General features: G+C 40.4%; 1 protein-coding gene across 3 annotated transcripts in view; it reads left to right on the top strand.

Moving 5' to 3' along the window:
* DCBLD2 (discoidin, CUB and LCCL domain containing 2) overlaps positions 1 to 22,480 on the top strand; it is a 62,918-nt gene that overhangs the window by 8,389 nt on the left and 32,049 nt on the right. Inside the window, exons 1-4 of one of the 3 annotated variants that reach the window (XM_048817053.2) lie at positions 3,199 to 3,268; positions 12,599 to 12,826; positions 19,817 to 19,954; positions 21,354 to 21,405. In XM_048817053.2, coding sequence (XP_048673010.1) covers positions 3,214 to 3,268; positions 12,599 to 12,826; positions 19,817 to 19,954; positions 21,354 to 21,405 — 473 coding nt within the window. In that variant the 5' untranslated portion in view covers positions 3,199 to 3,213. Of the gene's footprint in view, positions 1 to 3,198; positions 3,269 to 12,598; positions 12,827 to 13,816; positions 13,834 to 19,816; positions 19,955 to 21,353; positions 21,406 to 22,480 lie in introns of those variants that run through there. The other 2 variants (XM_075118600.1, XM_048817069.2) reach the window with 2 other exon arrangements.

The raw sequence follows: 22,480 nt of genomic DNA, 5'->3' as shown, positions 1-22,480 counted from the left end.
GACTCTGTGTTTGAACAGAATAAAATTTATTGAGGGGAGCAGAGGCTTGTCCAGTATTAATCAATCTGTATGTGTGGTGTTGGGGAACATATGTTCTTTTTGTGTATGGGAGGACAACACTAATTTATTTGGTATTTGTATGGAGCCTCTGGCACTAATTAGGAGTACAAACTTCAGTGGTCAGGAGACTCTGCTCTTTGGGCCCAAGAATTTTGGGGATACCTAATCAGGAGGGAGTATAGCTCAGCGCACAGGTGTATTCAGCTTGGCAAGTAGCCTTATCCTTGTTCTTGGAGGTACTGGGTGAATTTTTCAAGTCCTGGTCATAATCTAATGCAGTTCTACCAAGTTTAACTGACAGAGCTGCTGCTATCCGTCAGCTAATTCTGTTTTGAATCTGTCTGTCTGATTCACCACCTGTGTCTTGGGCATACTCTGGTGAGACATGCTGGATAGCAGGGATATGGGATGAGCAGCAGGGGTGGAGCTTTGAGGAAATGTAGTAATAGTGTGGTTAGCAAGGATGTGCAAGAGTCCTGGGGAGGAACAAGTTTGTACTTGGAGGTTATGGTAGAAGGGACAATGGAAGGGGAGCCCAGTTCTCCTGTTGTTCAAGTGGCACTTGAAGGGCTCCCCTGGTAGTTCTGGTGTGTCTATGGCATGCTGAAGTAGCAGCTCTATGCAAGCGCTTTACCCATTGATGCTGGAAACAGAGACCCAGGAGTGGTAAATTTCAGAAGAGGTGCCTTTTAAGAGCAGGACTTATAACTGAGTAGCTTTCCTTTACCTTTTCCAGTTAATGGTAGTCCTATTGGAGGCTTCTGAGGTGGTAGACAGAAAATGTGTGTGTTCTATAGGTCCCTTTTGTCTAGGAGATCCCTCCTCCAAGTAGTGATCCAGCCCAGCCCTACTCATCTTTTGAGGCCACATGAGATCAGGCCTCACTAGCTTAGCACAGTCCTGTTTAAAATATTCATCAACGACTACTTCATTTACAACTTCTTGTGATTCTCCTAATTAATCCCAGGATGCATTTTACACTCCATATAAATGATATAGAAAATGTATACTTTATAGCCACAACTCAAAATGTTAAATCAAATTGTTGAGTTGTGCTCAAATGAAGTTAGTGAAAACATTCTTAAATTTTTTTTGTCACTGTTGCTGTGTACCACTTAAGTCATTTGACCTTCTTTGAAAACATAATTTCCCTCCACTCTGTTAGTGGCACTGCCTGGGCTGACTTCTGCAGCCTTCTTTATACTAATAACATGAATCAGCATTTCCCAGATTTTGAAAGCTGAGTCCTCCCCTTTGGGAAAATGGAAATAATCACCCATCCTTTGCAACCCCACCATGTGCCTACACTTGGGATAATGCTTGTGTAGATCTTCGTAATATGATTAATACTCATTTGTTATGCATTTTGAGCATGAAATAACTAACAATGATGACATTTAAAATATCTTTGGCAACTGTGATAGCATCCACCAGTATCAATGTGGGCTGGGCAGGGAAGGTGCATAACGCTTGCATCTTTAAGAATACAGGACTGCTCAAAAAGCTACAAACAGGGACTTTATTTTTCATTGGTGATATTGAAATGCCAATCCGGATCCTGGGGGACCCAGCCTACCCCTTGCTCCCCTGGCTCATGAAGCTGTACACTGGCCAACTTGACAACACCAAGGAGAGATTTAACAACTGATTTGGCTGGTGCAGAATGACAGTTGAATGGACTTTTGTTGGACTGAAGGGACAGTGGCATTGTTTACTGACAAGATTGGATCTCAGTGAGAAAAATGTTCCAATAGTTATAGCTGCCTGCTGTGTTCTGCATAATATCTGTGAAGCAAAGGGGGAAAAGTTTCTGCCAGGGTGGAGGTGGAACGTCTGTCTGCTGAGTTTGAACAGCCAGACACAAGGGCTATTAAACGAATGCAGTGCAGGGGTATGGGTACTTTGAAAGAGCACTTTAACAGTGAGCTACAGTAACATGTTTTGGTGTACTGTGCTATACCTGGCCTCGTTGTTTTGCTCCCTGTTAGGAATTGGTGGTGCTTGGTGAACATCTATGACGGGGTCCCCAATGCAGTGCCTGCCAGCGCAATGGCGCCTGCCGGGGCAGTTGTGTGTGCCCGCAGGACACTGCACCATCAAACAGCCGTCACTGAGCAGCATTGCCGTTTCTCAGCGGCCTCTCGGCAGTGACGCTTGTTGCCCCTGCCGCTTCTCAGCGGCATTTTGGTGGCGGAGTGTCTGGTGCCTGCCACAGTCTTCTGGGAATAGGAATATGCTATTCCCACAGAAAGGTTGGGGACCACTGATCTATGAATATAACACTGTCAGTGCACCTATTAATTTTGTCTGTCAGTGATCCTATGAGTGGTCATATTGTACAGTAACAAGTAATTGGTTGCTTTCAGAAATGGTTGGCATTCTGTAGCATCTGTCGCGAACTAATAAAGATGAATTATGTTGCAAGTATAATTTTTTTCTGTAACAAAATCAGTGAAAAGAAAAATCTGTGCAATTTTAAAGCAAATACATCAAAACTTCATAAATCCCATCCATTTAATTTATTAAGGGGAAAGAACATTCATGTCTATTTTAGCTACACACACCAGCCATGATTTGACAGGTCAGTGTATGTGAAGCTTTGGTTGTCCTTAATGCCTCCTGGGGTGAAGTGGTAGAGGTGCAGTGGTCCCTGATACCACATGGAGTGTTGTGCGAAGAGGTGTAGGGAGGTGTTGCAATGGAGTTCTCCATGGACTGCAAAGGGAGGCGATCCTGGGATTGTTGAATCTTTAGGTCCACAAGAGTTTGCAGCATTTGTGTTTGCTGCTAGAGAAGCCCCATTATATCCTGGTGCTTCTCCTCCTCCTTTTCCTGCTGGGACTTCTTGGCCTTTCTCCTTTTCACTCTTTCCTTTTCCAGGCTGTCTGCAGTGTTCACCCCTCCACACCCTGTGCTCCTGGTTTGATGCAGCACTGGCTTGCAGGATTTCATTGAACATGTCATCCAAGTCCTCTTCTTTCTCTTCCTTTTCTGACTCAGACGTTCAGTGGATGTGGCGCAGGAACCCCTTAAGGCAGCAACGGCAGATAAAACGCACAGAGGTACCATTGTCAGTGTATTCACAACGGAAAGCGAAAGTTAAGATTCATAGCTCCCTTCCCTTGCTCCCCTAAAGTTTTAAATGACCTGCTCATGGACACATCTGCTTCAGAGTGCTTGTGCATAGCTTCACTAAGCACCAGCCAGGGTGAGTGTGGCCCACCAGTTATGAGGGTAATGTGGAGGGAATTGTGTGGCTGCATGAAACTGAGTTTCCTGAATATTGGCACCATTTTCCACAGGAGGTGGTGACTGTAGCTCATATGTCACTCCTGAGGCTAACAAAGGCAGAGAGAGCATAGTGGCTGCTGGCATCCCAAAGCCACGTAGGCCCACATGCTGCTAGCCTGTTTACTGCAATGGTACTTGCCAAAGTTATTGCTGAGTGGCATGGGAAAGTGTCTGATTGCAGAGGAAGATATAATTCTGCCATTCCTAGAAACCTTCAGGAGAGGATTGTAGAGTACCTCCATGAAAGTGTCATCAAGATCTCTCAGGAGGATTCAGGTGCCATCCCTGTGTACATAAACTGCTCTGCGTGACCCCCTTGCCTAACTCTACAGGGCAATGAAAAGCAGATAACAACTCTACCTCTCTTTGTTCTACTGCTATCTCTTCTCGTATGAGTAAACTAATGAAAAGTCAATAGCTGTTTCCTGTTAAGTGGGAGGTGCCATCACAGTAATGGGAAATAAATTTACACACTTATCTGAGGTTCCTTCCCCTGCATCAGACTTTCCCCGTACTTGGCTGTTGGGACTGACTGGACTGTGGTAGAGTCTCAAATATGTTCTGGCTGACTTCATAGCTGGACCCCCAGTCACGTGTCCCCTATCCTCCTCCATCTTCACCTTGTCCTCACTTTTCAAGCCAGAGGTCTGTGGTTTGGTCTCCTCTGAGGTATTGATGGTGGTGTGTGGGGTGGTGGTACCACCAAGTATGGCATGCAGCTCTTTGTAAAAGCAGCAGGTCTGTGGTTTGGCACCAGATCTACTGTTGGCCTCCCTGGTCTTCTGGTATGGGTGTCACAGTTCGTTGGTTTTCACACGGCACTGCTGCTAGTCCCTGTCATTCCCTTTCTCCTGCATCCTCCATGCAATCTGCTTATAGATGTTCATGTTTCTGCAGCTGATCCATAATTGTGTTTGCACAGCCTCTTCTCTCCACAGGCCCAAGAGATCTAATATCTTCAGTCTACTCCAAGCTGGAGCATGTCTGGATCATGTAGTCAGCATGGTCAGCTGGCCAGCTGCGTACAACAATGGAGAGCTGTTAGGTGTGGTTGCCAAGCTAGACAGGAAAAGCCATTTCAAAAATGCAGAGGGCTTTAAAGGAGAGGGGGTCTTCTGGTCTCTATGACCCCTAGGCAAGGGAGTTCACAACTGCGAGTGAAGCAGTCAGTGTCAGTAATTGTGGGATAGCTGCTGGCGTACTGTTAGGGTTGACATAGGTATCACAGTGTCTACACGTGTGTTGCATTGACTTCAGTACATCAACCATGGCTCATCGTTGTTTGGGAAGGTTGTGTTGCTGCATCGCTGTAACAGGGCTCTTTCATTGGTGGGAGACAAATTTAAGTGTAGATTGTAGACACATGCACAGTGGGGTCGACACAAGGTGGCTTAGGTCGGCCTAACTTTGTAGTGTAGACCAGGCCACAGTTTACTTCGTAGACCTCATTGCACAGGCAGCTTTTTGCTGCATCTTGCCAAAATCTGAAAGCCACTACCTAAAGTCCTGGGATGTGTGTCTGTACTCAAGATAGCTACACATGGGCTATGAAGTCCACTTACTAATAATAAAACTATGTCATTTTAGGCGTTGCTAATCAGTGTTCTTTTGTGATCCATTCATACAAAGTTTACTAAATATTTAAGTACGTATCCGTTACCAATGTGTCCAGCCCCCACATCCCCTGACTCCTTCCCCAGAACCCCTGACCCATCCAACCCCCCCGTCCCGTGACTGCCCCCCGAGAACCCCCGCTCCCCTCCCCCTTACCATTCCAGAGCCAGCCACGCCGCCGCACTCCCAGGTAGGAGCGGCAGGCCAGAGCGCTGGCCACGCAGTGAGGTGAAGCTGCAGGGGAGGGGAAACAGCGGGGGAGGGCCAGGGGCTAGCCTCCCTGGCCAGGAACTCAGGGGCCAGACAGTAAGGTCCTGCGGGCCGTAGTTTGCCCACCTCTGTCTCAGAGCTATAGGCAGATACATCAGGAAATTTCAGTTCAGAAGGTTCTCTCTCAGAAGGATCATTCACTACCTGTCTACTCAGGATTGGGTCGCTGCTCTCAATATCAAAGATAATGTATTTTTGTATCCCCATAAGACCATCACACTGAAAGTATCTATGTTTTGCCCTTGTTTCAGAGCATTTCCAATACAGAGTCTGACTCTTTGGCCTCTCCACCGCACCCAGAGATTTTACCAAATGCCTGGCTTTGATAACAATGTATCTAAGGAGACAAGGGATTTTTATCTTCCCTTACTTAGACAATTGGCTGCTGAAGCCCCTGTCCAAAGAAGAATTAGAAAGACATGTTCTCCATTTGGAACCTTAGGTCCCCTCATAAACAAGACCTTGTCTCTGTTGGCCACTTTTAACGGCTATTGGGTACTTCATACTTGTACCCTTGAAGCTACTGTCTATCCTCATTCCCCTCATTAGGACACAGGTTTGTGTAGCTGTTTCTTCTCTCATACTCCCTTACCCATTCTTCTGAGACAGTTTAGTTTGTGTATGGTAGCAGAGAAGACAAATGCCTGATCTGTTATGATATTATAATTTGAGAGTGTTCTATTTTAAAATGTTGTTACTGTATCCTGTATGTTGAATTTAAATTAAAAGTCTAAATGCCAAAGTGTTTGCTGCAAATAAATTTGGTGTCGGAAAGCTAAGGCAGTGCTTCAATTTCTCCATCTGTAATAAAATGGGGGTGACGCTTACTCACATTTATAAAGCTCTTTGGCATGTATGGATAAAATTCATTAATTGCTATGTTACATTAGTCCAGAATATGGGTAGTACTAAGTAAGTGAAAAGGATCAAATTGTTATGATGAATTGTTGCAAATTCATTCTTTTAATGTAAGAACAGAGGTTGCAAAACTCCTCAAACAGGCTATTAAAATCATGAAAGGCAAACTGCATGTTTAACTCTTTTGGCCTTTCTTCTCTTGCCCCTTCCCTCGATCCATAATCTGTTGTTCACTCAACTCCTTTCTCCAGTTGCCGTCCTGTCTTCAGGCCTATGTTTCGCTCCACAGAATAACAATAATATATTTTTATTCTGTTTCAAAATAGAATTGGGTGCCAGAAATTGGCTCTCTCCTAATGTAAACAAGTTGCATAAACACAAATGATAATGACTGTGGAGACAGGGGAAACAAGCTGAGCCTGAAGGGAAGGAGAACTCTTGAGCGGGAGGGTCTGATCTTCCACCCAATGAAGAGTCGCTCCCACTGAAGTCGATAGGAGTTCTATGAGCAGGATTGGGGCTGAAGGAGGGAAAGGACTCAAAGTATTTTAAAATAATTTTTTAAAAAAACGTTTGTAGTTTGGAAGCCCCATTTTCGTTACTTTTTGGTATTTCTTTTTCATGATACATTTTTTTGAGTTTTCCTGCCTCATTTGAAAGGAATGAGAAGCTGACACAGCATCTTTGCTGCACGTAAACAGCAGAAAAATTCTGTGCAGAGCATCTTATCAGAGCAAGAGGGATTATAGTAGCCCATCAAAGTAGACGGTTGCATATTCAGAGTTAAAATGAGCAGTTTGAAGTTCCTTTCTTTGCTTAGATTCATCTAAGAACTCTGGTGCTGCCATCATTCCATTCAGTTAAGAGAGAGTTAATTTTTCTTGCTATTCTCTCTTGAATTCTCATTATTTGTTTTCAGAATATAGTACTTTATGCAGACATCTTGTCAAGAAGCCTAACAGTTAAATTCTCTCTCCAAACATACACTGCATGTATTAAGATTCACATTCATATTTTGATATGCATTTTATACATTTTGCATCCTGTACTCTTTGCAGACAGTAATCAAAGTGTGTGTAGACCTGGTTTCACGCTGTTCCCTTCTCCATGTTAGGAATGGGAAGAGGATTTTCTTGTATTAAATTTCAGATTTGTAAAAGGATTTTGATAGCAGTTCACTTTGTTCTCCAAAAAGGATCTCAGAAGAAAATTAGAGTAGGTTAACTGTGTAATGGAGATCTCTAAATTACAAATTGCTTCCATGGGTGGTCTTTACTTAAACACTCTATTGCACATGAGTATACTCCTCTAATTTGCTACAAGGGACTTAGCAGGCTTTTCACGTTTTGTGTTGGGCCCCATGCATCATGTGGTGGTTATGGTTTTACAGTTACTTTGTATTGATTTCACAAATTTGTTTGAGAAGTTGAAAAGTTAATTGTATTGCAGATTACTCATTCAATCACTTGGCCAGTGCAAATTTTCTGGATGATCTTTTCAAATGTCAGAGATGCCGCTTATTAAAGACCGTAAAACTTGTCAGCTCATTCAAGAAAAATGGGCTATGTAGGACTGGACGTTAAGATTCTTTGTCTGAACTCTAGTAATCCAACATAATGTCTGTGTGTCCAGCTCACCAGAAGCTTGATCCTATGATAATTGAGTTTGATAATGACCTTCAGATCAATAAAACAGATGTCATGGTAGATATGTGCCTGGAATGCAAAGAACATTTGCAATGGGTGTTTCCTCTTTCTTGAAGAAGTGTCTGATAGCTGTAGAACTTTTCCCCTTGATCAAAGATGTCTGTCTGTCTGCAGATGATCAACAATGTTATATAACTTAGAAGCAATGACACACTTTTTATGCAGGTGAGGTTCAAGTGGTCTCAGAACCAATAAAGCAAAACAAGATTCCCTTGTTTAGCAGATCTCAGTGGGAGCAAATACAAGTAATCCAAATAGTTCCTGAATAATAATGTTGTCCTTGGTGAACTGTACATTGGGTACTAGACTAGACATGCAACAGTAATCTGTAAATTCTTCAGGCATAAAAATCTGACCTTCCCACTATTGCTATCCCAAATGAGACACCGAACAAAGAGACAGACCTAAAATATGTGACCAGCGTGAGCCACCAGAGAAATTCGACTTTGACACAACGATCCTATTGGTTTGGGCTGCACGTGCCAGGTGGCATAATTTAGACCTTCCAAGAGTACCTTGGAGATCTACTATTTCCACTCCCATCTAGTGTCTGTAAAGCAACTAAGGCCTGGTCTACACTGGTGAAATAAATAAAAAATTCCCACCCCTTAACCAACAAGCCCCTTGGTGGACTCAGTTATACTGGTATGAAGGTGCCTTATACTGTTATAGTTATTCCCGTTCCCATGTGGGAATATTTGTACTGGTATAAAGCACCTTCATACCAGTATAACTGCATCCACACTAGTGGCATTGTACTGCTTTATACCAGCATAGTTAAAGCGATACAACTTAATAGAGTATGCAAGCCTGAGTGTGGTTTTGGTGAAGCAAAACATAGACTTCTGTTCATAAGCATATAATCCCAACAGGTCCTCTACCAGTAAATAGGAAGAGGTTACTTCAGGCCAGTGGAAACAAGACTGAACTTTCCATGCTTCACGGGGTAAAACTGTTAAAACATTTTAACATTCTTTTTTTAAAAGGTTGTGTTTAAAAAATGCATGTTAACTTGTTTTAACTGATATATTTTAAAGCACAACCTAATAATTTTGGCCTCCCTGTTCAAATTCGGTGCTGGGTATTTGGGTAATTATGGTGATGTTGTATCTATGTACTATTTTGAATATATAAATAACTAAGCAATCACCAGTCCACATCACAGAACAGGAAAAATTCAGGTAGGAAGTATAGCAAATCAGCTGAATTGTTCATTATCTTAATTAGAATACAGCCTGAAATCAGCTGCCATTTATGTTGAAAATTAATTTTTTTATGTCTGTGATATGCCCGGGGTTTTGAAATATTGGCTATAGGTCAGAAATATGATCAATATGGATTGGATAAAAAGCTACGTATTTGTTATTATACAGTAACTCCTCACTTAAAGCTTTCCTGGTTAACGTTGTTTCGTTGCTGATCAGTTAGAGAACATGCTCGTTTAAAGTTACGCAATGCTCCCTTATAACGTTGTTTGGCAGCCGCCTGCTTTGTCCACTGCTTGCAGAAAGAGCAGCCCGTTGCAGCTAGTTGGTGGGGGCTTGGTACCAGGGTGGACCAGCAGCCCCCAATCAGCTCCCCACTTCCCGAAGTTCCCTGTGCGGCAGCCTCCCAGCATGCTATCAATTGCCGGCAGTTCAGCTGTCCCTCCCCCCACTGCCATGTGCTGCTCCTGCCCTCTTCCTTGGAGCAGCTCCCTCCTGCTTGCTGTGCTGTGGGGGTGGAAGAGTGGGGCTAATATCAGGGTGCCCCCCTCCTCCTGCTCCTGCCACCCGCTTACGACATCTCCATAGAGCAGCAGGGGGGACACGACAGGGCTCAGGATGGAGGGAGCTTGCTAGCAGCAGCTGCTGTCTCAACTTGCTTAAAAAGTAGAGTGCAGTCAGCCAGCATACTTAAAAGGGCAATGTGCATCTCTCACACTCACACGGTGTGTCTCTGTCTGCCATGCTGTCTCCTCTCCCTCCATTTGTGCTGCCTTGTAGAGAGTGTGGCTACATTAACAGCAATGTGTTAACCCTTGAGGGCTCAGCTGAGTACTTGTTCATCATTTAGTAGTAAGGCATTCCCTGGAAAATATTCCACCTTCTTCCACCCTCTGACTTCACCATCTCAACCAAGCTTCACAATCATCATTGCCGTATACAGTATTAAATTGTTTGAAAAAAATTTCCCTGGAACCTAACCCCCCCCCCACCCCATTTACATTAATTCTTATGGGGAAATTGGATTCGCTTAACATCGTTTCGTTTAAAGTTGCATTTTTCAGGAACATAACTACAATGTTAAGCAAGGAGTTACTGTAGTTATTTTTAACCCACTGAGTTTCATGCTTTTGAAAGATATAAGTTTTTTGTCCTTGCTTCTCAGCAGAAAACCAGGAAATCCTATGACTTTGCTCATTACTAGCAAAGGAATTGGAATATTTTTTCCTGAGTTTCAAAAATATTCTGAAGAGCAAGGATTTTGAAAATTAAGGGTTGGCTTTAGTCTATTTCCTATAAAGTTTCTTAATAGTAAATCTTGCATTCACACAATCTTACTTTTATTGAGATACTGAAAAATCCTTTTACAAACAAAGGATATACAAAATATACATGCTGACCACTTAAGCCACATCCATGGTAAAATGAGGCAACTGTTTACTAGTATACAGCAATGCCTATTAGGGTAGTAAATGAAAAAGACTTTGTCAGGAGGGAATTTAGTTAGAGACCATATAATTATTGACCCATTACCAAAATGGAAACAACAGTGTTTATGGCATATAATGTCAACTGATGATGGAACAAACAATTTTCAAACAAAATGCTAAAAATAAGATAAAGCGAAGCATTGTCAAATGAATGCTTTTACAACAGAACCTGTGACTACACTGAAAGCAATTTTGAACATGTTAACTTTTTTCCAAAAGAAAATATACGCTGTTGTTTTAATACTACTAACAGAGGTGACTTATGACTCCTTTCTTTTTGGAATGCTAATCTGTATTCTTGCACCACCAGCAGCTGGGATTTTAAAACACACACTTTTCTTGCCTTTTTGAGGTCCCGGGGAATGCAAAGAAAACAGTTTTTAAAAATGAAGGGCCTCTGTGGGTTTAAGTCACCAAATATTATTATTAGTTTTTTGCGGTCTTTTCAGTGCAGTCAACTTGCTGCTACAATCGTTCTAGCAAAAGGCACTGTCCATTTTAGGAGGATTCTTTTTTTCATTTGTGTAGTCATTACATAGTCCTTAGACATTTCAGCATGGATTGTTTTTTAACTTTAGGACACAGAGTAGCAGGTTAGTATATAAAACAGTGGCATACTGTGAAAGCTTATAGCTGTTGTATCAAAAAGCTGTCTCCAAGAGTAATGTTGACCGTTGTGGAGTGCTAGAATGTAGTATCTGAACATACTTTCTAATAATGATTATGTCTTCTGTTGAGAAAAAAGTGAGGGATTAAATGAGTCTCCGGATGGGGGGGGAAGAGTACTTTTAAATAGAATGTTGAATTGGATTTGTGCCTGCACCCCTACTGTTCTCATTTGAATGTGTAAAATAAAGGCTGATACCTGTACTTTGAGTGTGATCTTGTGAGCTGCTGAACACTTCCAAAGGGCCCTACATCTCACAGGGTCATGCCCTACAAGAGTAGTGCAAACCCTAATACAATAATTTAATACAACTGATTTCAGTGGGTTGGCTCCTATTCTTCAAGTGCTAACACAAATATTCCAATTTGCAGGGGGTTGTTTTATTCCAAATGTTACAATTTAGCTGGAGTCTTCCAGTTAGAACTACTTCCTTCCATCTTGGGAACAATGTTCATTAAGTCCTTATCGCTACTTATGTAGCACTCTCATATTCAAAGCAGTTTACAAATGCTCATTTCATTTTACTGGCTACAGTTCATATTCTGCTATTGAGTAAATACTCTTAGGCTTATTAGTTAGTTTGCCCTTGTTATGGATGTTTTGCTGATACATTTGATTAATGCTTGTAAATTTACAACCACATTACATTTTTCTATTCACAAATTCATAGATTTTCCTTATCATTGTATTATTATTATTATTATTTATTTATTATGTAGTAAGTAATTGTATTTTTTTACATTTATACAGTGGTGGTGCTTCAGAGGCCCCCTAGGCACTACACAAACATAGAAGTTGCAGTGCATGCCCTAAAGAGCCAGTAAGATTAATACAAATATATTTTACTGGTAACCAAATACAGTCACCACCTTAAAATTAAGTAGTTTATGAGCACACTTCTTTTCAGCTATTTCCAGGGATTTGTTTTGCTCTCCACTCCCCAAAAGATCATGTTGCGCTTCTGCTCCTGTTGCCAAAATGCTAAGAATGCAGAATCAGCAATTAAACTGTCTTCCTATTTAAGATCACAATTACAATAGGGCTGGATTTCCTCTCCCCTTTTTGTTCAAATCGTGTGTGTGTGTCCATAACCCTGAAGGAACACCCTATCCCGCTGCTTGTGCTATGTGCTTTTTTTTTTTTTTTTTTTTTAAAGCTATCAGAGTAATCTTACCTGTTGGGGACAGTTGTTGCAGCTCCCCGGTCAGATGTGCTCAGGAACTTAGACACCTAGGGTAAAGTTGGTTAAATCCTATTTTGTCGCAATTATAGTTTCACCACTGTCTATTTTGCTTTTGAGCCTTATCACAATGTAGTTAGTAAAACTTACTTTCAAAAATCTTTTGCCATTGCAAAGACCAGGTTGACTACTAATGACCCTTTAAAGGCACATGCTATATGAATAATTTATTTGTGATAAAATTTTCTTTTTTTAAGGTGATGGTTGTGGACACACTGTTCTGGGCCTGGAAAGTGGAACTCTTACTTCAATAAACTACCCACAGACCTATCCCAACAGCACGGTGTGCGAGTGGGAGATCCGTGTAAAATCCGGACAGAGAGTTCAGCTCAAATTTGGTGATTTTGATATTGAAGATTCGGATGCTTGCCATTTTAATTACTTGAGAGTTTACAATGGAATTGGAACCACCAGGACAGAGATAGGTAGGAGCTTTTATGTCCCTTTGTTTTTTAATGTTTGAATGCTGTTGTGTGGGGTAGAACTTGAAAAATATTCATTCCTTACTATTTGTTTGCTTTCAGAAATACTTAGTAAACTGTACTGACCATGAACTAACGCGTATTTAATGGTATACACACAGTAACTCTTCCCAAAATGCCAGAGGATTGTTACAATTACATTGAGTTCTAAGCAGGCTGGGACCTTGTCTATCTGTGTGTATGTGTACAGTGCCTAGTACAGTGAAGGCCTTTGGGTGCTATAGTAACACATGTAATAAATGATTAAAAGGAATGAGATGTGTACTGTATACGAGGGTCTCAAATAGGGGGAAGGAATGAATTTAGTGTAATAGAGCTATATTTTCTCCTGTTTCCAGAGCAAGAAAATCATGCAAAATTTTTCTTACTTTGATGGCATCTGCTCTTCACAATATTAGAAGAAAATTGATTAGCATGCAGTCAATTTGCTAACAATAGCACTCTCCTAAAAGTACTGTTATGGAAGAGTTAACTTGTAGCTGTTCTGTATGTTTTTTTGTAAGAAGGAAAGGGAGGGTAGAAATAAAAATCTAACAGTATGAAATTTAAGAATAATAACCCAAAGAAAAGGAGTCTCCAGATTTTCTGTGCAGATGCATTTTGGCTGTTTTACACTTTCTTCTGCAGATATTTCTTTCGGCAATGGTGTGTTTTTGTATAATCCAAGAATATTGAAGTGGCTGAACCAAATCTTGCTGTAAAGGCACTTGTGGAATGCTGGCTTTTTTCAAGCTGACTTGTCTTACTGTTACCTAGATGACTGTGTGAAAATAAGTACGTATGTGCTCTGAGCCCTTGAGCCAGACTCAGTCTAAAATAACAAAGCACTGAGGTCCTTAAATGGCAAGGAACGTCCAGTTGTGATCAGTCTGTTACTCACTTTTACAAGTGGCTTAAGTAAATATTCTAGTTCATTTGTTTCTTTTGTCTTTCAGCTGTATCCAGCTGGTGTGAGTATAATACGTTGAGCAGTATGTGTCTTTTTCTGCTACTAGCAGATTAATTTATGGAACTAATAAGGATGCTAAAAATTGCAGCCATAGCTAACACAATTTCTTGAATTTACATATTTGAAACAACAGACAGTGGAGATATTAGACAAGTGACTCCCATTTTGATCCTATCTCTTGATGTTGTCTCTAGGCACTTATCTCAGGCAAAAAAAAATCTAGGGTTAAGGTGGAAGGAATCTCAGTTCTGCCAAAAATCTCATAGGAGACTGTTAAAGATTTTTCCTCTTTCCCACTAGTCCCTAAAAAATAGCCAGGAAATTCCAGGTTAAATTTCAGCTTTGGATTTTGGATTTCATTTATTTATTGCACAATTAAGATCAGTCAAAGATCTTAACTCTGAAGTGTCATCTGAGAACAACCCTAAATTCTGAGGCAATCTTGTGCATCCATGTGTGTGTATTGAATACCCTTACCTCTTAATAACTTTTTTGGGGTCATGAAAGAGATGAAGATGGATAAAGTTGTTGTAAGGAACTATGGAATCAGAGTTATGGTTGTGACCCTGAATGTATTTTGTATACTTTCAAATGGGTTTTTTTGTTTGTTTTTTATTTTTTGGTAAATTGAATCATTCATTTGGAATTTCCAGGCTTTAAATGTTTGTGGGTTTTTGGAAAACTACAAAATTCTCAAGTGTTGTTTGGCTGAAGAGTTAGTTTTTCAAACTTAACTTTCAGTTAATGAACTATTTGCCAGGGAATTTTCTTATATTTAAAAAAAAAATAGCATTATTCAGTGAAAGGAGTCCCTGCACAATTTGGAAGCCCAAGAGGGACTTGGTGAACCTTACAAGCATTTCATTCTTCCTAGACAACCTCTCATCTTCATGTGGCTTGATATCGCCTATTTCCATTTAACCTCCTATACCTTTCCTTTTTTCACCCCTTCAAGTCTGGGTTGCTTCCAGCAATCTACACCTGGGCCATTCATATTTTGCATATTTTATGCATATTTAAAAAGATACACACATTTTTGAAATATGGACATGTATATAATATATAGTTTTAAGTATGTTTATGTTTAATGTAGTCTCATAACACTCAATATCTATGTAACTTATTTGTACTGTCCAAGAAAGTCTATGAGAAGCACTTATACTTGTTAGAAGTGAAGTTTTAAATCCCTTTCAGTTGCATCACATGAAGGCAGACAACTAAGTATTGACAAATTTTATAAGTGTATGTATAGAAATGCTAGAAGTCTAAATACTAAGATGGGTGAACTTGAGTGGCTGGTGTTAAATCGGGATATTGATATAATAGGCATAACAGAAACTTGGTGGAACGATGATAGTCAATGGGACACAATAATACCAGGGTACAAAATATATAAGAATGACAGAGTAAGTTGCGCTGGTAGGATTGTGCACAATATGTGAAAGAAAGCATAAAGTCAAATATAGTAAAAATTTTAAATGAATCAGACTGTACATAGAATCTCTCTGGACAGAAACTCCATGTTTGGGTAATAAGACTATAGCAGTAAGAATATACTCTTGACCAGAATGGTGCCGGTGATCATAAAATGCTCAGGGATATTAGAGGAGCTACAAAAACAGAAAACTCAATAATAATGGGGGATTTCAACTATCCCCATATTGACTGGTTACATATCACTTTAGGACAGGATGTAGAAATAAAATTTCTAGACACTATTAATGACTGCTTCTTGGAGCAGCTAATCCTGGAACCCAGAAGGGGAGAGGCAATTCTTAAGTTTCTATATGGTCAGAAACGTGATGAGCCAAAATGTAATCAGAGGGAAAAGTGAATCAGAGGGAAACTTTAAAAACCATGTATCTCAGAAAACTCTTCCTTTGTCTTGCTCCAAAATATCCAAAAATATTCTATCCCATAATGAGATACGGAATGTGAAATTTCAGGTGTGTTGATTATTTTTGATGGACGTAGGGGTGGGTGGGAAAGTCTGAAAATCATGCTTATCATGGGAAGTTAGCTTTGTTAGCACTTCTTCATAATAGTGTTCAATCCAGTATTTGAGTGCTGTATACCACTAAATGAAAATAAATGTTCTACAAATACATCTATCTGCAAATTAGGCCCATGTGAGTTCCAAGTGCATTCTTAACCTGTAATTATTACAAGGTACACGATACTGTTTATTGTGATCAACTGTTAGTTAATGGAAAGATCCAAAGTATAAATCTACTGTCGTGCATCGATTAACAGGGTAAAATTACAGCTGGTCAGCGAATACTGGGGGCTTGCGTTACCTGGAAGAAAGTTATTTTTACAAAAGTCTTGGAAAAAAAGTCTACAAACTCAAACCACAGTGGAAATTCCAGTCAGAAATTACATATCTCTACTAGAATTTGTGGATCTGTGATAATTTTGCAGAACAACATCTTCTTGCGTCTAAAGATCTCCACAAAAATTGTGATATACCTTAAATACCTGATGGAGAGAATCCTCCCTGAGGAAGAAATCCCCCAGATAAAAAATATGGCTTATTACAGAAATAATGAAAGTAGACTTTGATTTGGGAAATACATTTTGCTGCTAAAAGAAATGTTGTTTTTTGTTATTATTTTAAAGCAGGTTTTAACTGTTGTTGCTTAGAACAAAACACCCGCGCTCCCCAAACGTATCTTTTGACTAATAATGGCTAACTGCTTCCCAGATTTTTACTTCTGGGGGAATTCTGTGCCACTGCGCATGCACAGAATTCATGTCCGCCACAGAATTTTTTGCTTCCCTGCAGAAAATAACAGGGAAGCAAAGGAATCCGCAAGAGGGGGTCACATGCTGGTGTAGTTTCTGGCACATGGAGCAGCTGTGGGGGCAGGACTGGGGGTGCCCATGCGTGTAGTTTGTGGGGGGCATAGCCCATCCAAACGTGGTGCTTGGGTGGGGCATGCAAGATCACGTGCCACTGCCTCGCCCCCATTTCTGTAAGCATAAAGTTGCCTGGGTAAAGGAGGGTTTTGCAACAGCTAGCCGACTCTGCAGCTGGACACCACTTCCTTGGTCCTAGTGCTGGTTGTACTTCCCTTCTGTGTGCTGGGAGCCATCCTGTTTTCTGTACAATGGTGAGTGCCTGTGGTGGGGTAGAGCAGGGTGGGTAGAGGAAATAGGGGAATGGGAGTGGGGTGGTAGGGTGGGGGGAAGAGGAAGTGGGGAAGGAAGGGGGATGGTATAGTGTAGGGGGATGTGGGAGTGAGGGGAGAGATGAGGAAGTGGGGAGGGGAAGGGGGATGGGATAGGGCACTGTGCGGGGGGAACCTAGCATGCGGCATCCCCTTGGCAGCAGCTGGGGCTCCCCCGTTAAGCAGGCCCATCGAACCCCTACCCCAACAAACCCCACCACCCCTGCACATGGACCACCCTGATGAGCCTCCCATCCCACTGAGCCCCAACTAGCTGCATCCAGACCTCACCCTATCGAGCCCCACTCCCCCAGCATCCAGACCCCCCTGTTAAGCTCCCCACACCCAGACCTCTGCTGCTGAGCCCCAACCACCTTCACCTGGATCCCCCCGAAGAGTCCCATTGTCCCTGCACCCAGACCCCCCAATGAGTCCCTGTGCATCCAGATCCCCCACTGAGCTGCCTGCACCCCAATTGTCCCACATAGAAATCTCTCACCCCACACCTGGATCCCCACCCCCCACTAAGCCCCTCCATACTTGGATCCTGCTTGACTGAGCCTGTCTACCCATATCTTGTACACCTGGTGCAGAGGGGCAGGGCCCTGGGGTGTTTCTGGGACAGGCCCAGCCCTTGCGCTGTGTCAGGATCAGGTACAGCCTCACCGCCAAGTCCCTGTCTGGGAGTGTGGGGAGGCTGCAGGGTGATCTCCCACCTCCGTGCAGCCAGTGGATGTGCTCCCCACAGCCATGCTGGAGCCTCCACATTTATTTATTGATAAATAAAATTTGAATAATTTTGCAACGTTTTAAAATATTGTGTGCAGATTTTTTTTTTTCCTCAGAATTGTTAGGTGCAGAATTCCGGTAGGAGTAGATTTTGGAGATGTAATGTAAAGTGTATATTAAGCCAAAGTACAGAGGGGGCATTATGTGGGGATTAATGGTCAATTAGGAAAAGCTGATGTCCCACAGTGACCATCTCAGGTTATCAGCTCATTCCAACTATTAATTAGTACCCAAAAATGGATTAGGTGACCGTTTGCTATTAAATATAAAAACATGTTTAAAAGAAGCTTTCTTCTGGACTTCTTCTAACTTCAGGATTCTATTCATTTAACACCACTGGTATGATGTAATGTGAGCGGCACGTTGTATCCTTGGTGTCTGCTTCATGTCCGTTAAATGAAAAATGTTGGAAGATCATATCTGACTGCTTCAGATACTGTTCAAGATGATTTTAGCGAACATTAAATGGATTAAACACTGGATAACTTGTCATCTCAAAATGTAATATTTCATGGATTCATCATCAAGGAGTGGGGGAAGAGTTTCCAGTGGAGTCCTAAAGAGATTAGTTCTCAGCCCAGTTCTGTTTAATATTAGTATAAATAAATTGGAAAAACATATGTATAATCATTTCTGATAAAGTTTGCAGATGGAATCATGCAAGCACATGTATTTTTCACCCTACCTAGTAGGCTTAGCCCTTGAGCTAGTAGGTACTGGGGAAATTTTTCTAGCTTCATGGTTGGTCTTGCAGTATACATAGTCAGGAGAATTCAGTTTTTATTTTTTTTTTATAATTTTGCTAGATAATATCTATTCATTTTTAAGCATTTTTTATTTTTATCTATTTAAATTTTCACACTTATGGGAAATTATGGCGGGAGGAGGTTGTCAGACAATAATTATTTAATGACCATAGATGTTTAGATTCAAAAAGTTAAAGCTTTGTAACTGTTGAAACACAAATTGTCAACATCATGTGTCAAAATATACAAAGTGAACATCCTTAAATCAAGCTCTAATAAGTTCTTACGCATCATTTGTCTGTCTTTGCCTATCTGTAAATGTTGATTATTGATGGAAATATTTTTTCATTGCTTTGTGTATGTATGGTAATTTGACTTTTACTGACATTTTACTAATAAAAATCTAATCCTTCCAAGCCTAGGGTATACAGAGTTCACCAGGAGTCTGTGTCCATGGTAAACGTCGGGCTTTGCTGCGAACAAATGCTTTCCCAGGGCTAAAACCAGACAATATTTAAACCTGTTGTGTTCTCTACAGGTCTTAATAGTATAGGAACCTGTTGTTGTAGTCTTGCTGATACTGGGACTTAGTTCTCATGCAATTTGTCATATTGTTGTTCTTTCCTATTTAACAATGGTAAAAGATTTAGAAAATGTGAACTGAAGAAAGGTTAAAAAAAACCCGGATATGTTTAGTCATGAGAAGGAAGACTGAGGGGGATATGATAGTTCTTCAAATGTGTGAAGGGCTGTTATAAAGAAGATGGTGATTGGTTGTTCTCCATGTCCACTGAAGGTAGACAAGAAGTAATAGGCTTAATCTGCAGCAAGCGAGATGTAGGTTAGATATTAGGAAAAACTTTCTAATTACAAGGATAGTTAAGTCCTGGAATGTGTTACCAAGGGGAGTTGTAGAATACTCGTCACTGAAGGTTTTTAAGAACAGGATGGACAAACATCTGTCAGATGGTCTAGGTTTACTTGGTCCTTCCTTAGTGCAGGGGGCTGGATGATCTCTTGAGGTCCCTTCCAGCCCTACATTTCTAGGGTTCTCTAATAGTCCTATTTAACTGTTATGCTCTTTAAGCTCATGTTCATAGGTATCCGTGATTGAATCAACAGTTGAAATGCATATGATGTCTGTACTCTCCATCTCAAATACTGAGTATGTTCTTCACTTACAATCAGTTCACTTTAGCTTCAGTGTAATTAGAAAACTTAATGTGAGCTTACACTGAACATAAACAAGTTTTTTTAATGATTTTTTTTTTCTTCATAGGAAAATACTGTGGTCTGGGCTTTCAGATGGACAGTTTAATTGAGTCAAAAAGTAATGAAGTCACAGTACAGTTCATGAGTGGGACACACCTTTCTGGGCGTGGATTTCTTGCCTCATATTCAACCACTGATAAATCAGGTATTTGTCAGATTTAGTTAGTTGCTCTGTGTAGTGATTAAAATTAGAGCTGTATAATGAGTACAAACTTTTTTTTTTCTGTGTTTTCAACATGAGCAGTAGATATCTAAAAATACACACTCTTTTAGATGTAGTCTTAACACTTCTCAACTGTCCTACCCCCTGGATACACTAAGTTACTGTTCAGAGTGGGTTAAGGAATGAAACCAATGAAACAGCTGCTTTAGATAAAAGATTAAATACATTTGTTTGGAGTATAACAACCAAGATGCTGGATGAAGGGTCCTGAAAGATTTTTAGTGTAGATCACCTCTTTATAGAGTGGCAGTACCATGGAATTCTGATCCCATTCCCAGTCTCCTATAATCCCTGTGGTAACTGTTGCATTTTTCTACCTTTCTGTTTTCACACACATCTATCAGTTCCAATCTTTCTGTCTGATCTGCTCCTTGTTACCTTGTCCCTGCATGGTATCCTATTTCCTTGCTTCCTCCAAGTGTTCTTATGGCTGGGGCTCAGCTGGCGGCTTCTTGTCTGGTTTTTTGCAAACAGCTTCTTTGTTCCTCTTTCATGCTCTTGTGGTGCTGTGGCCTGCAATGGAGGCTGCTATACGTGTTCTTCCTCTTCCTTTACACTTGCTTCTACTGGTTTTCTACTTGCTTCTATCCTCCAGTTCTCTGTGGACCACCAGCAAGTGTTCTGCAGGCAACAGTTTGAGAATCTCATTGTTAGAGTTAATACTACAAAAAAGTGGAGGAGGTCTTCCTTTCGTTCTCAATTTTTATTATATTTGTTTTCTAATTTGACTTGCATAAATTTGTGTATTTAAACTTGACAGCTCAGATTGACATAGTGGATAAACGTATCAAATTTTAGTTGTCACTCTTTGATAATATGGGAAAGGCCCTCCTGTGTTCTGTATTTCATCCTGCTCCACTTGTGCAAGACTGTCATATGTTAACACCCAGAACCCAAAACTAATTTTATCCTCTCTATTCAGTTTCCTCTTGTAAACAGAGTATAAGAATTTCTGACTTTTTAAAACATAGTACAGTGCACTTACAAGCATTCTGTGAAGCATTCCCAGGAATAATTAAAATTAAACTATGCAAAATAAATGAACAAGATCAATTTTGTAATGTTTACATGCTAAATTCTCAGTGGATTTTACCAGTCATTAGTACAAATTATCAAGGTTCTACTGTAACAGAAAAGATTCACAATTAGTATGTTATTTAACAAATACATTGTTTTTCATTCAAAGACTTTTCTGATTGAACCACACACAACTGATGAGTCTGAGAGATTCAATTAGATGGGCTTCATGTACTTTTAAAAAAGTTGGCTAAAATTGGTTGTCTCTGTCTCGTTCTTGACTTAATATTTTTTTTCTTTCCAGACCTAATAACCTGTTTAGACAATGCAAGTCACTTTTCTGAACCAGAATTCAAGTAAGACTGCTCTGCTTGTTTTTTCACCCTTCACTATGGTTATTTTACTGTGATTTTATTCATGCTGTTACACACATCATTTGCACTTTGTTTCAAACAGAGTCCTTTGGATGGTGAAATTTAAATGATTAAATGACAAAATCATAAGTTTTGACCTTATAGTTTCCAAAAATGAAGATAATCATTTTAGTATGCAGTAGAACCTCGCTAATTTGCACTAAATGAACACACAGAAAAACCAGCAGTGTCCCCGCTTTCCAGCCAAAAATTAATAGTGCTAATGAGGGCTCATGTTACTAAAAATTCATTGCTTTTACAAAATAGATTACAAAATGTGCAGTAGATAAAGAGAAATATTACCTTTAGTACTCATGTCACCCCTAGGGGATGGTACTTCTCTGAAACTGTTTACAGTCCCAATGACCACCATAATCACTTCCCCACACACACTGGTTTTTTTAGTTCCTGGAGGAACTGTGGTATCTCTCCCTCCTGGAATAGAATACAGTCCCTAAAGATACTGTGTGTGGTTGCGATATCTGTCACAACTTATATCTAACATACTTTTGTCACATGATAAAAGCATATTTTGTGATGCATTAGCCCTTGCTTTTCTATTATTTATTCACTTACTAATTTGTAAAATTAATTTGTCATTGGCCTCACAGTTAGTGTGAATGAATGAAGTTCTGCTGGGACGTAATAGGCATTTGTGTTCTTTCAGGTAAATGGTAGACAAGGCTAGTCATCAGGAGACCTGTTTTTCCCAAATAAATGAATCATTTAAAGCTACAAAGTATTGTAAAGCCAAAACATTAATTTGGGCTACAATAGTTACATTTTACCTATAAACTCATGGCACCACCACTCTTTCAATATTTGACCTTTGCAATCCTTTCTTCGCAATCTCTGCATATTCTACATTAAGGCTCCAAATCAACAGTTTGCCCCTATTCAGCAAAGCACTTAAACACTTGCTCAGATCCCATTGACTTTACTGGGACTTGAGCACATGCTTAAGTACTTTGCTGAATAGTGTATTCCAACTTTTTTCCTCAGGTGTTTGTTTTTTCTT

Source organism: Caretta caretta, chromosome 1 (genome assembly GCF_965140235.1).
Source record: "Caretta caretta isolate rCarCar2 chromosome 1, rCarCar1.hap1, whole genome shotgun sequence".
In the NCBI taxonomy this organism is placed as follows: Eukaryota; Metazoa; Chordata; order Testudines; family Cheloniidae; genus Caretta; species Caretta caretta.
This window is presented reverse-complemented; position numbering and strand designations above follow the sequence as displayed.